Source organism: Clarias gariepinus, chromosome 16 (assembly GCF_024256425.1).
Source record: "Clarias gariepinus isolate MV-2021 ecotype Netherlands chromosome 16, CGAR_prim_01v2, whole genome shotgun sequence".
Lineage (NCBI taxonomy): Eukaryota > Metazoa > Chordata > Actinopteri > Siluriformes > Clariidae > Clarias > Clarias gariepinus.
In genome coordinates this window covers 23,698,755-23,711,861 of record NC_071115.1, presented here as the reverse complement: position 1 = coordinate 23,711,861, position 13,107 = coordinate 23,698,755, and the positions used below count along the sequence as shown (strand labels likewise).

General features: G+C 38.7%; 2 protein-coding genes across 2 annotated transcripts; one reads left to right on the top strand and one right to left on the bottom strand.

Annotated features, from left to right (window-relative positions):
* Nucleotides 1-1,415: 1,415 nt before the first annotated feature.
* On the top strand, nucleotides 1,416-5,277 carry cops6 (COP9 signalosome subunit 6). The gene is made up of 10 exons (XM_053514870.1): nucleotides 1,416-1,473; nucleotides 3,063-3,188; nucleotides 3,283-3,414; nucleotides 3,694-3,782; nucleotides 3,875-3,937; nucleotides 4,031-4,078; nucleotides 4,159-4,273; nucleotides 4,392-4,484; nucleotides 4,568-4,668; nucleotides 4,917-5,277. Exons 1-10 carry the CDS (start codon nucleotides 1,431-1,433, stop codon nucleotides 5,055-5,057), a joined length of 951 nt encoding a protein of 316 aa, XP_053370845.1. The 5' UTR covers nucleotides 1,416-1,430; the 3' UTR covers nucleotides 5,058-5,277.
* Nucleotides 5,278-7,775: 2,498 nt separating this feature from the next.
* On the bottom strand, nucleotides 7,776-12,659 carry and3 (actinodin3). Its single transcript, XM_053515216.1, has 5 exons — nucleotides 12,649-12,659; nucleotides 11,317-11,370; nucleotides 10,524-10,568; nucleotides 10,278-10,423; nucleotides 7,776-8,719 (listed from the first exon to the last, which is right to left on the bottom strand). The coding sequence occupies exons 2-5, from the start codon at nucleotides 11,363-11,365 to the stop codon at nucleotides 7,982-7,984; spliced, it is 978 nt and encodes a 325-aa protein (XP_053371191.1). The 5' UTR covers nucleotides 11,366-11,370; nucleotides 12,649-12,659; the 3' UTR covers nucleotides 7,776-7,981.
* Between the last annotated feature and the right edge of the window lie 448 nt (nucleotides 12,660-13,107).

Here is a 13,107-nt window from a genome sequence, read left to right as displayed (position 1 = left end):
ATTATAAACAATGCAGGGAGCTGATAACCTTTTTTTCCTTCCAGTCCTTCCAGAATCATGCTGTTTTATTCTGTCTTCATTAAAATGTAAATAATAATTTACATGTAAAAAGCTCAATCGAATATTTAATTAGAATTGCATTTCCCTCATTTGCATATAATAATTCCTCAGTAAATAATTAGATTTCTTAGGTACATTTGCAATATTTTGTGCCTAGAAATACATAACAGCTGTCACAAGAATTCTTTCATTTGTTGACTGTAACAAACATATTTGTTTGCTAATAAATGCATTTTATATTAGACAGGGTGTTTTAATCTATATAAATAAAAGTTTTTGTCTGTACATTGCTCAGAACTCACTCTTTCAGTGATACCTTTACGAAACCTCAGAAAATTGTCTGTCTATCCATTTAGATTTTGTCACAGCATCATGCAAAACTGGCTGGACAGTATATAATGAAACTTTGACAGTACAGTACTTATGTATTTGCCTGAGGTTAAACCTGGGCCATTCATTAAATTAAGAATGTTAAGTAGAAGTAATGTTGTGAGCAGTTATAGGCCAGGTTAGAAACCGCAAGTTTTGAAAGCGTAGTGCACACGGATCAAACAGTGGGGAGTGTCTTAAATCAACTACTATCAAAGTACAGTACTGCAAAAGTTTTTAAGAAATAAGAAATGTTATAAACAGTTTTGTGGCGGATTTAATAATCTACTTTAAAACAAGATACTAATAAGCGACTTGCTTGATGTAAACAAAACATCTTGCACCAATAGATATTAATCAGAAAAGCCAAGCTGAATATTCTCACTGAGATTAGATAATATTTTTACAGTTAAAATAAAAGCGCTGAAAAGGTATAAGTTTAATTTTACATGCTGGAATCGTTTTATAACAAAACCTCATTTTTATCTGATCTACTTTTTCGATTTTTCAACTGTAATTCCCTCAGGGAGTGTATTTGGCTGTCGACTAGGTATAACTTAGCGTAAATAAGGCGTAAGATACTTAACCTTACAAAATTTAATTTCTTTGTGTTATATTATATATAATATAAATATAGAGAGAGAGTAGTGTTATATTATTGTTAGGAAGAGAGTTCTGTAGTACAGAAAGACAGACATGTATGTGGGCTTCAACCTGAAATAATAATATCACTGATTAAATTATAGCTAATCAGGCTAATAAGGTTAATTTTAACCTTGTAACTATTGCTTAAAACGATTTTCCCGTCATGATAGTTGTGTTTATGTTACGTATTAGCCGCGTTCAATAAAATGCGTGCATCACCAGAAACTGAAAACTACCCCGCCATCTTGCGGCGAAAATGTGAAACTGAAAGTCAAGTCCCGCGCATGCGCATTGTCACGCTCCGCCGTACATCCGCCCGTTAAGTATTGCGCATGTGTGGTTTCAACCCAGCAAAGATGGCGGCGAGTAATGGTGGAGGAATGGAAGTGGACGCGGCCGGTGAGTGTTTCTGTCCCAAAGTTGTGTTCACATGAGCATTTTATAACATTAATGCCGCACAGTTTGTGTTGCTCCATTTCTGTAATCATGTGTGTGAGTAAGAAACGCAGCGAGGTGGTAAATTCAGAGCTGTCTGTACAATAAAATAGCTGACTGAAGAGCCTTAGCCTCTGGAGAAAACCTGTGCTTAGTGATTATTGGCTAGCGCACACTTCGGGTTGTTTCTGATTGGATGTCTGTCGTTGTTGTCCCGCCTTTGAGTAAGAAATCGAGTAGTGATTGGTCCGTAGCATGCAAGCTAAATTTTGTTTTTGACAACACCTTAAGGCGATATGATATCTTCATATTAACAGGAATACAACATTTAAAGGCATTACGATTTCCTCAGACGTTGTTCTGTTTAGGTATTCTTTGGGCTTAATGGTGTATTTGGAACGCAGAATTTTCTAGAGATAGAAATATCTAGAAATTATATTTAGAAATTTCTAGGTATAATGTCTCTGTCTGCATATATGAGAATAAAGGCTGTATGTGTTTATAAACTGGACATGGTTCTTATCGACAGTCTACTTCCTGTGAGTGCAGAAGCTTTAAAGTCATATTCTTTAACAATATACATTCAGCTTATTACCTTCACGTGCCACTAATTAAGTCTGTGGCATCAGATAGTATTATTTGTATCTTCATACATGTCAGCTACTTTTCCTTTATTACATCATGTAGTTATACAATGATTAATATCAGGTGGGTCAACTTGGCCCTTCTTACCTTGGCTACATTTTCAATATCTCACCAGTCGCGGCATAAAATAGGTTTGAAATAATTGGCAGCCAATAAAAATTATTTTCCTTGAAGTTGATTAGTTGAAGGACTGGGTCAGAGCGACTTCAGAACTGCAAGTCTTGTGAGATGTTTGTGGTCAGGACATACCAAAAAGAGCTCTTCTGTTCTCTCCCCCCCCTTTTCTTTCCCTCTCTCTGTCGAGATACACTTGTCGCACATTTCCTAAAGTCTCCAATAACTACCTGGACTCCATATTAACATCAATTAACATCAAATGTTATGCTGAACTGCCTGCCACCTAACACACAGTATGAATGCAGATCAAATTCTGCTTTCTGTTTCACCCAAGCAAGGATGGATTCCCTGTTAAGTCTGGTTCCTCTCAAGGTTTCTTCCTATTGCCATCTCAGGGAGTTTTACTTTGCCACTTTCGCCCTCGGCTTGCTCATTAGGGACTACGTGACCATTTTGATTCATTCACATTCCATACAACCCTAAATTCTTTTGATTGTGTAAAGCTGCTTTGCGACAATTACAATTGCTAAAAAGGCTATACAAATAAAATTGAATTGAATTAAATCCAAGGAAGAAAAACGTGTGAACTGGCAACAGAGCCATAAGTGGCCAAGACTGGCCTGTGTAGTCTGATCTAATAGAAGCGGTAGTGTAGATCAACTTGATGAAAAGGTTAATCCTGGTTGTGATATAGAGGTGTCAGAACACACAGTGCAACACTGTTATGTTGGTCATTATGTCACTATCCATATAATCTTATGAGCTGTGTGTTTGTGTGTGCGCGCATGCAGCGAGCCCCAGCGTGATGGCGTCTGGTGTCACTGGCAGTGTGTCTGTGGCACTTCATCCGCTCGTGATCCTGAACATCTCAGACCACTGGATCAGGCTACGGTCACAAGAGGGACGTGTAATACAAGGTGAGAGAGAAAGATGTGAATTTTGAGAGCTGTTGTAATGTGTTGAAAGTTGTGTATTGTGTGTGTACTAATCGCGTGTATCGCTATGTTTCAGTTATTGGTGCTTTGATTGGGAAGCAGGAGGGCCGCAACATCGAGGTGATGAACTCGTTCGAGCTGCTGTTCCACACAGTGGAGGACAGAATTCACATCGACAAAGAGTATTATTACACAAAGGAGGAGCAGTGTAAGTACATTTATCCTCAGTAAATCCTGCATCTCAGGAACAGGACACAAGGGGGCGGAATACACTCTAAATTAGTAAACTAGGATTATTACAGTTCAAGTCAAACCTGGGCTTCTGATGAGTTTTTAACTTTTATTACTGTTCTGTTATTCTGCCCCAGTTCAATTTGAACACTACAACTTGCACCATTTCACTGGAATTTCCCAGTTTCTAATCTGAACCTGGACACCTAGTGAGGTGAACCATTAGTAAGGTCTTCTTATTGTGTGTGTGTATTAGTCAAGCAAGTATTCAAGGACATGGAGTTTCTTGGCTGGTACACGACTGGTGGCCTTCCAGATCAATCAGATATCCACATTCATAAGCAGGTGGGTGGAACTAAAGAGTGTGATTTTATAAATATATAAATCATTATAATGGCCTCAGTGTTTCAGTGAAAAATTGTGGGTGTGTATTGCAGGTGTGTGAGATCATCGAAAGTCCGCTGTTCCTGAAGCTCAACCCAATGACTAAACACACAGACGTAAGACATACTTATAGGCACACACACACACTAAAAATAATGTTATAATATACACTACCGATACACAGATGCTCTCTCTGCTCATTTCTCTAGTTGCCCGTGAGCGTGTATGAGTCCGTGATCGACATTATTAATGGAGAGGTGAGGAGGAGGATGATGATTGAGGATCTTGATTGTGGATGATGATTGTGGTGACTCTAATTGTGCTATGTTGTTGCTAGGCGACTATGTTGTTTGCAGAGCTACCGTATACTTTGGCGACAGAGGAGGCCGAGCGAATCGGAGTAGATCACGTGGCACGCATGACGTCGACGGGAACAGGAGAGAATTCCACAGGTTATTTTTAGGAGTGCAATAATATTGGGTGTTGTATTGTAGTTTGAGTTCAACACATTGCTCTTGATGTTTGTCTGTCGAATCATTCTCTCTCTCTCTCTCTCTCTCTCACACACAGTTGCAGAACACCTCATAGCTCAGCACAGTGCTATTAAGATGCTGCACAGTCGAGTCAAACTCATCCTGGAGTATGTGAAAGCAGTGGAGGCTGGTGAGACCTGAACACGTGACATGCTACTATATCACACCTTTACTGCATTTCTCACACTAAGCTTGTGTTGTTTGGGTGTGTAGGTGAAGTTCCATTTAACCACGAGATCCTGCGTGAAGCAAACGCCCTGTGTCACCGGCTACCTGTACTCAGCACGCTCAAGTTCAAGACCGACTTCTACGACGTGAGTCTCACACACTATTGACACTAGTGTGTATATGAGTATGTATAAATATGGGGGGGATGGTGTTCTTATTCACTGTTCATTCTGACCATCAAAATGTACTCAGTAGTGTTTGTTAGGAGGAAAACTAGTGATTTGACATTATAGCAAAATAATCTACAACAAAACAGTATAGTAGTGCAGAAATGACCCAATTGTTTACAATATATTCTGTGTGTGTGTGTGTGTTTGTGCATATGTGCGGGCAGCAATGTAACGACGTGGGCTTGATGGCGTATCTTGGCACTATTACCAAAACCTGCAACAGCATGAACCAGTTCATCAACAAGTTCAACGTTCTCTACGACAGACAGGGGATCGGCCGACGCATGAGGGGGCTTTTCTTCTAACTCTTACACACACACACACACACACACACACACACACACACACACACACACACACACACACACACACACGCTGGTTTCATATAGGGTAACGTGTAAAGTTATTTCTGTTCTGTTATATAATAATAATAATATCTCCACCAACTCCTTCGACTCACACACTCTGATGTGTTCTACTCTGTAGTGTGTGTTATGTTAATAAACGTTCTGATTTTTTTGAGAAGGATTGTGTATGTTGTCATGATATACCTGGATTTAAAAGTTTTATGCTGACCCATAATGCACTTTTCTCAGCGCTTCACTAGTGCTTGGAGACCATCAAGGTAGAAAGTTTTCTCAGTATGTCTGAGCCATACTCGGACTGTCTGCTTTATGTTTAAAACGCTGGCCTCCCAGGAACTCCTTTAATGGCCCAAACCTGGAAATCTCTTGGAGTCAGGCAATAACTCCCTGTCAAATTCCTTTAATGTGCTAGTGGTGTTGGTAAATGATTGTGTCTTCAGTTCCTACAGATGCGTGTCTTCTGCAAGTTGGTAACAAGTTGTCCATCAATTGTCAAGGATCAGATGTTTCACTTTCTAAATGATTATGGGAATGACTGAAGGGGGCTTAGCCATTTTGGCTGGTCATATGGCCTTGAATGTTTTCACCATTCAAATATTTTATTGCAGCTAAGAGACTCATTACTGCACTTGCTTGAAGTTTTCATTCTTGACACATTTCATCACAAGTCCAGTGTGTGTGTGTGTGTGTGTGAATTCTCCATGTTCTGACGTTTTAAAATATCTTTGCTGATACTGGTGTCAATATGTTGACCTTAATGTTCCACTACTAATCGGAATGACAGCCCAGTGAAAATAAAAATTTATCATGTAAACACCTCGTTTGGAGCAATCTGACCCAATCCACCTCGGTCAGAATGTTTTTTGTTTTTTTTTAAATCAGATTGAGGTGAGTGGTGAAACCTTTCAGTTCAATAGATAAATATTAGCCATGTTAGCCCTTGGTCCATATGGATATCTATCTACCAATCATAGATGAAACTGAATTCTTGTAATCATGGGTGGGTTTCATTGAAAAAAAAAAAAAGAAACACAACTCAAACAACTGTGCCTATATTAGTGATACTTAATAATATGCTTTGGTACACTCGGAACAAGCGGTACGTTATCACTTTTATTGATGTTAAAAGTTGCACTTTGTCTTCAGTAATTGAGAAAAAAGTTCTGTTGGGTTGAAGGCAGGTCCCTGACTTTGTCCATGAGGAATATCCTATTTCTTTGCTTCAAGTAGTTTTTACTGTATGTTTTGGATCATTATCCATCTGCTATCAGTTGTACAGCATTGGGAGTCTGAGCACAAAGTATGGAGTAGCTCTATACATATCAGAATTTATTCTGCTACTTTTATTAGCAGTCATCAATAAACACCAGTGACGTCGTCCTGTTGGTAACCATACACACTTAATGCCTCCACTATGTGTGACAGATGATGTGGTATGCTTTGGATCATAAGCTACTCCTTTCCTTCTCCATACTTTTCTCTTCCCATCATTCTGATACAAGTTCATTTTGGTTTCATCTTCTCTGGTGTAGTCTAATCTGGCCTTTTTGTTCTTGAATGCTTTGCACCTTGTTAAATGTCTGTATTTATTTCATAAAGCCATCTTGTGACTGTAAACTTTGACAAAGGGTTGTTCACCAGGGACAGGATTCATTATTAAGTTACTTGTTGCTGAGCTTGCCAGTTAATGACTTCTCTTTAAGCTCCAAACTGTTGTATTAGCCACTTCCAATGTTTTTTATTTTATTTTGTATTTTCCAGCCTAGTGATGGCCTCTATTACCTGCATATATCACATGTTGAGAGTTGACCGTTACCAAATGCAGCGAATAACACCCTGAACCAGCTCCAGACCTTTTATCTGCTTGATTGGTCAAGGAACAGGTCACACCTAGCCATGCAACAGCTTATCAGCCATTTGTCCTATTATTTAATGCCGTCTTGTTGTAGAGTTCATAAGTTGTATTATTATTTAATGTTATTTATCTGAACATGTGCAAATAGATGGTTGTGAAGAAAAATGTATGTGTTCAAAATGTTTCGTTTTATTGTACAACATTTATCATGTTTGTTTATTTAATATCAGTTTGACCCAAATGCGAGAGTAATAGTGCTTTAAAAATCTATTACTTTGAGTGTACAACTGTGTAGGGAGATACAAAATTGTTTAAATTTTTGGTGCTATGAGGGGAACCTGGTTTTCTCAAGACCCCTGACACTGTTGTTGTTTGACTACCACAGCAGGTATGGTGCTCATTAGTGTGTGTACGAGAGCAAGAGATACGTGGCAGTGCTTTCTACGTTTATCCCCTAAGTGTCCTGCAGTGTGTGTGTGTAAGGGAATGCGGGATCAGTGGAAAAGGCTATAGTTAACAGAAAGCAGCTGCTTTTGAGCACTAATAAACACACACTGCAGGGCACTGCCTTTATTAGCCCAGCCTTTACATACACACATTAATGAGCAAGGCAACCTGCAGTGATATACAGTACACACACCGCAGGATGTTGCCACGTTTCACATACACACATGTACAATTGCTAAAAAAGTATACAAAACACAAAACGTATTATAATTAGGTTTAATTTTATATGGATGTGAAATGTATTAAAAAAAAAAACATTCAGTCAGAATTAGTGGAAAAAAGTAAACAGTTGGAAACTTGTTGTTGTTGTGTTTGTTTTGTGAAGGTCTAAAGCCAGGGTTATACGTGACACCGCTACGTGGCAGCTACTCGAGATGGAGAATTAACTGGTTTGTCCACTAGGGGGCTGGATGTGCACAGGATACGCACAACATCCTTCTCGCGTACGTATAGTTAAAGCGAGTACACCCCCGTCATAACTAGCTCCTGATTTCTTGTTTATTTATTTGATGTTGGGGGAAGGGTAGGAAAAGCGAGCGGGGTTGTACAGCTCTGCATTGTAGTCATATGGATACGGAGAACCGTAGTACGGATAGGCGGGCTTCTTAGCAATAGGAGCAGGTGGTGCTGGTGTCTCCTCCTCCTCTTCCTCTTCCTCCTCTTCATCCTCTTCAGGCTCAGGCTCTGGTGGAGGAGGTAGAGTTTTACCCTTCATGGGGCGAGGAGGGTTGTCAATAAGACAATCGGGATCCCAGTAAGGGTCACAATCAAACTCCATTTTTTTACGGACTAAAGGTGAGGGAGGAGGAGCAGGGGCGGGGCCTTTGACTGAGGCAGGTGGGGGAGGTGGTGGGCCTTGTAGCTTACAGTTGGGATGGTATCGGGGGTCACAGAGCACAGGAACTGCCCCTGTAGGCAGGTAGACAATGTGAGGCTTACACAGAGGATCTCTGGCATTACACAGGTGAATAACATCAGCCTGGGAGGGGACCAAGGCGGAGGGGCCTTTTACAAGTGCAGGAGGTGGGGCAGGGGTTTGTTTAGGGGCAGGAGGAGGAGCAGGGCCTTTCACAGAAGCAGGAGGACGGGGTAGTTTGCAGTTTTTGTCTTTAGACGGGTCGCATCTAAGCAGCCCTGGGATGCCAAGCTTATTCTGGAAGGTGGCCGCATCAGGACCGTATGTCTGCTCCAGTTGTCTCATCTGTTGATACAGCGTTCTGATCCGGTCAATCTCATACAGCTGTGCAGCAGAATAGAGAAATATAGGAAACACACAAAGAACATGATTATGACTTTCATTTCATACCTCAACTAAGTAATCTATCATCTAGATAATGTTTAGCTGATTTAGTGGTGGTGGTGTGGTGGCTTAGTGCTTAACACTGTTGCTTTGTCCGGGTTCGATTCCCACCTCAGGTCTGTCACCTACTTGGAGAGTTTCCTCCCACAATTCGAAGACATACAAATTAGCCTTATTGGTGTTCCCAAATTGCCTGTAGTGTGTGTGTATATGATTGTTGACCAGAGGTCCTACCAAGGTCGTAAAAATGCGAATAAATACAATGGTCACCATTGGCATCCACGGTCCCTGGTTGGATTACAGAGGTTTCTAAATGGATGGATGGATGGATTTTGTGGTTTTAATGTTACATCTAATTTTTCAAGATTCCTTTTACAAATGTTTTTTTAAAAATAAGTAAAACTAGCTAGCTATTTAGCTAGTAGGAATTGGAATCACCAGGGCCCACCCGCTAGACTGTTATCACGATACCCATGTTTGTTAGTTTGTATTAGGGTTTATTGCTATATCAGCTTCCCAGACTATTTTACATTAGATACATATTAAACATTAAACTGATTAATTCTAACCAATATAATATTATGTTATAATGTAAGGAAATTAATATAATATCACATTATAGCATGGCCTTAGCCAGAAGAACAAGACTTTACATAAGGTTCTTTAGGTGTACTTTTGATAAGAATTGTAAACGTTTTTCTGGTTTTGTTTTGCAGAATATGTTTTTTAAATCTTGTTCTGGTAAAAATTTTCTTATGGTATTAAAACTTGGGCAGACAAAAAAAGCAGTCAAAAGTATATGCTTTATGGTTAGAGTAGTGCTACAGTGCTGACATTTTGGAGCTTCTTTATCCTTTAATAAATACGCATGGGTTAAATTTGTATGGCCTATACGGCACCTTGTATATACGACTTGGTCGTGTCTTGATCCAAAGGGGTGAAAGCATCTTTTTCCCACCACTGAGTTTATTTCGAATAATTTGTTGTTAAATGATACCTATGTGCCGATTAGATTTATATTGCAAATCACTAAATATTATGATTTTAAATACATCCCAATGACATTTTTAATGACAAAAAATCTAATTCTAAAGAAAATTTAGCAAATAATTTTTTTATTATTACATTGCTATTTAGCTTCTTCATTTGAACCTCTTTGCATCAGGCTAGCCAGCTGTGTTATACTGTACAGTAATATGCCATTCTTACCTAGCTATACAGTATGTTTGTGCTATTTTAACTTATTTTTTCTATTAAATAGCCTTAAGCTAGGCTGTTTTAATAATAATAATAATTAATTAAAGTATTTTAATTAGTTGGTTTAACAGTTAAGGATCAGTTGTTTGTGTGGATTCACTTCATGAGCTAATAGATTTTTTGGCTGATGTTCTCACTGCAGCGGCCTGTTACTGTGTGCTAGAAATGGGATTTAGTATGTTTGGAGGTCATGTAGGATTTTTTTGTAGTTTTGTGCAGGTCAGGTGTGTTCAGTGCTTACCCCCTCAGTGTGGCCAATGCTACTGTAGTAGCGATAATAGGACTGGAAGTCAGGATACTGTCGGTACCAGCGTGGGTCCGCGTTCCGCCGAGAGCGTGAAAGAAAACCATTAGCTTGAGTCGCATCTATACTGACTGTATCCGATTCTGAAAGAAGGAGGGAAGAGAAAGAGTTGAATGTCAATTTAGTAAGTGAAGAAGGTAGAAAAAGTACTATAGCGTAATTTTTTCTAAGAAAAATGTTTACCTTCTGGCTTAATGCCATTGAGCAGCGACTTCCCTTCAGACCATTCTGCACAACAGATCAATTAGATTATATCAATTACTGTACATCTCAATAATACACATCAGGTTACAGTAACACACAAACCACGTCATAGAGTAAGCCAATTATAAGATTGCATATATAGAATGTATAGACATATAGAGCAGATGTGAAAAGAGTGTGTGGAAGTCCCAGAAAAAGCAGATCAGCAAGATCAGAGAACAATGCATCAGACGTGTTAAGGAAGGCGGGGCTGGAAAAATGGCTATTAAGAGGCCGGGGAAGACGAGGGAGAATGAGACCTACAGCTGGCGGTAATGTAACCCACTAGATTCCAACCGCAACAACAAAGAATTAAAATCAATTAGGGATTTTAGATCAGTCTGGGGGAAAGGGGCGTGTCAGAGACCTCAGAGACACGCCTTATCTGGGCTGAGACTAATGTTGCCTTACAACTGGGAATTAGGCCAAAGTCGGTAATTTACCTTTAATCATAACAAAACACTACATTTTTCATTTATTTATTTATTCTTTTTTTTTTTTATTAAAAATTCAAGCTCTTTACAGGAGTTCACAAAATGGAGTCTTCTAGGGTTTAGGAAAGAAAGACTAGAACATATGTACAGATTTATTCGGTTTAATTAAATGAAAAACAACCTACTATTAACCAATGAATTATTGATCAATTTTGGTTGTTTCATTTAAATTGAATGGGTTTCTTTTAAAACTTTTTAAATCTTATGAACTCAAAAACAGAAGAGTAATTGATACTCACGTGACAGGAGAACAATGCAGCACAATGCACGAAGAAGCTTCAGGACCATGTTGGCTGTGTGGACAAATACACATACACATGAGCGTCTTACTTATTGATATAATTATTAATGCAGCTAATTAATGGCATGCCTACTGTACACCTAAATTTGACTGTAATCTTAACTTCTGTAAACAAAATGATTGTAAGGATACTTACAAGATCCACAACAGCTTGGACATTTAACGCTATGATTACTGAATTATTCACTGGTATGCGTACAGGTGGACGTGTATGCGTCTGAGCCCCTGAGCCTTGAACAATAGACCTGAGGAAAATGCTAACCTTTTTTTTAAGGATAAATTAAGGCATTTGTTAGTCCAATCTATCAAATGTAGCGCATGTACAAATATTAACATGATGTAACTGTATCAATGTGTTAAAATATTGGAGTTTCTTAGGACCAGGTTTTGATGAGATGGTTAATATTTCTGGATAACTAACTGCTGTTTGCATTGACTTTTGAGCAATACATTTTTAGATGTACAGTTCTACTACTACTACAGTTATTATTATTATTATTATTATTATTATTATTAATAATAATAATACAGAGTCACCCAAAAGCCGGACCGATACTTTTTTATACATGAAATCTGTAAAATTGATATTTTTCTTTATATTTTAGACTGAAAATGACTTTAAAACTGAAAATATAAAGATCAAACAAAACTCAACACAATGTACTTGATACACCACTTTCACAAGACAACTTGAATTTCAAAAGATCATGTAAATGAATCATGTTCCAAAATTCTAAAGTACACCCTATTAAGTCATCTTTAAAAAAAAATCAACCTATCTTTTTTATGAAGAGGTAAAATTAACTTTTCTTTATTTAACCTAGTAACAGAGCCAAAGGTGAAGAAGGTAAAATGGTAAAAAAAGGAATGAGGCAGAAAAGAGAGGGTTCATCTGTGAGAGAGGAGAAACAGATTACACAGGATGAAGACATGGCAGGTCTGCAGGTATCCTCCACTTAAATTTAGTACGTTTTAGGATTTCATTTGCTTTCATGATGATAAAGATTTTTTTTTAGAATAACTAAATATTTCACCATTAAAATGTCCAGCATATTAAGCATAAACATTAATTTAAGACTTCTTGGTCATTGTTTCCCTTGAAAGATCTTTCTTTTAGTGTCACAGACAGTTAGACAAAATAATTCCCATTTAAACAATTGGTTTCATGATTTTATACCATTACTATCACCCTGCGCATACCAGTATATAATCATCTACCTTCTTATACATGTGTATATTACTAACATGTACCCATGTGATGTAAACTCACCTTGCACACGAGTCCACTTCTCCTGCACCACATCATGCTCAGGTGTGTTAAATACACCCCTGCCTGTCACTCATGCAGGTCGGATAAATGATTGGCTTATTTGTTCTGCAGAGCCCCGCCCAACACTACCACACCCCGACAACCGCCCCGCCTCCTTCCTCCCCGCGGCGCTCTAATAAATGTCTGGAGGAAAACCTGCACTCAGCACTTTCTACACAGAAGCAGTAAAACTCTGTAGCTGCAGGGTACACATGTACATACACACACTCACACCACATTATAGGACACAGCTTCTCCATACACCCCAAAAAATGAAAAATGACGGCCAGAGTAATAATTTCAGCTTGTAATTTCAGTGTGTAGTGATTAGTGTGTCTGTCCAGCCCTGTAAAACTGACAGTGTGTTGAACCGAGCACTGAAACACACGTACAAAATGAAGCGTTGTGCCAATTCCAGAT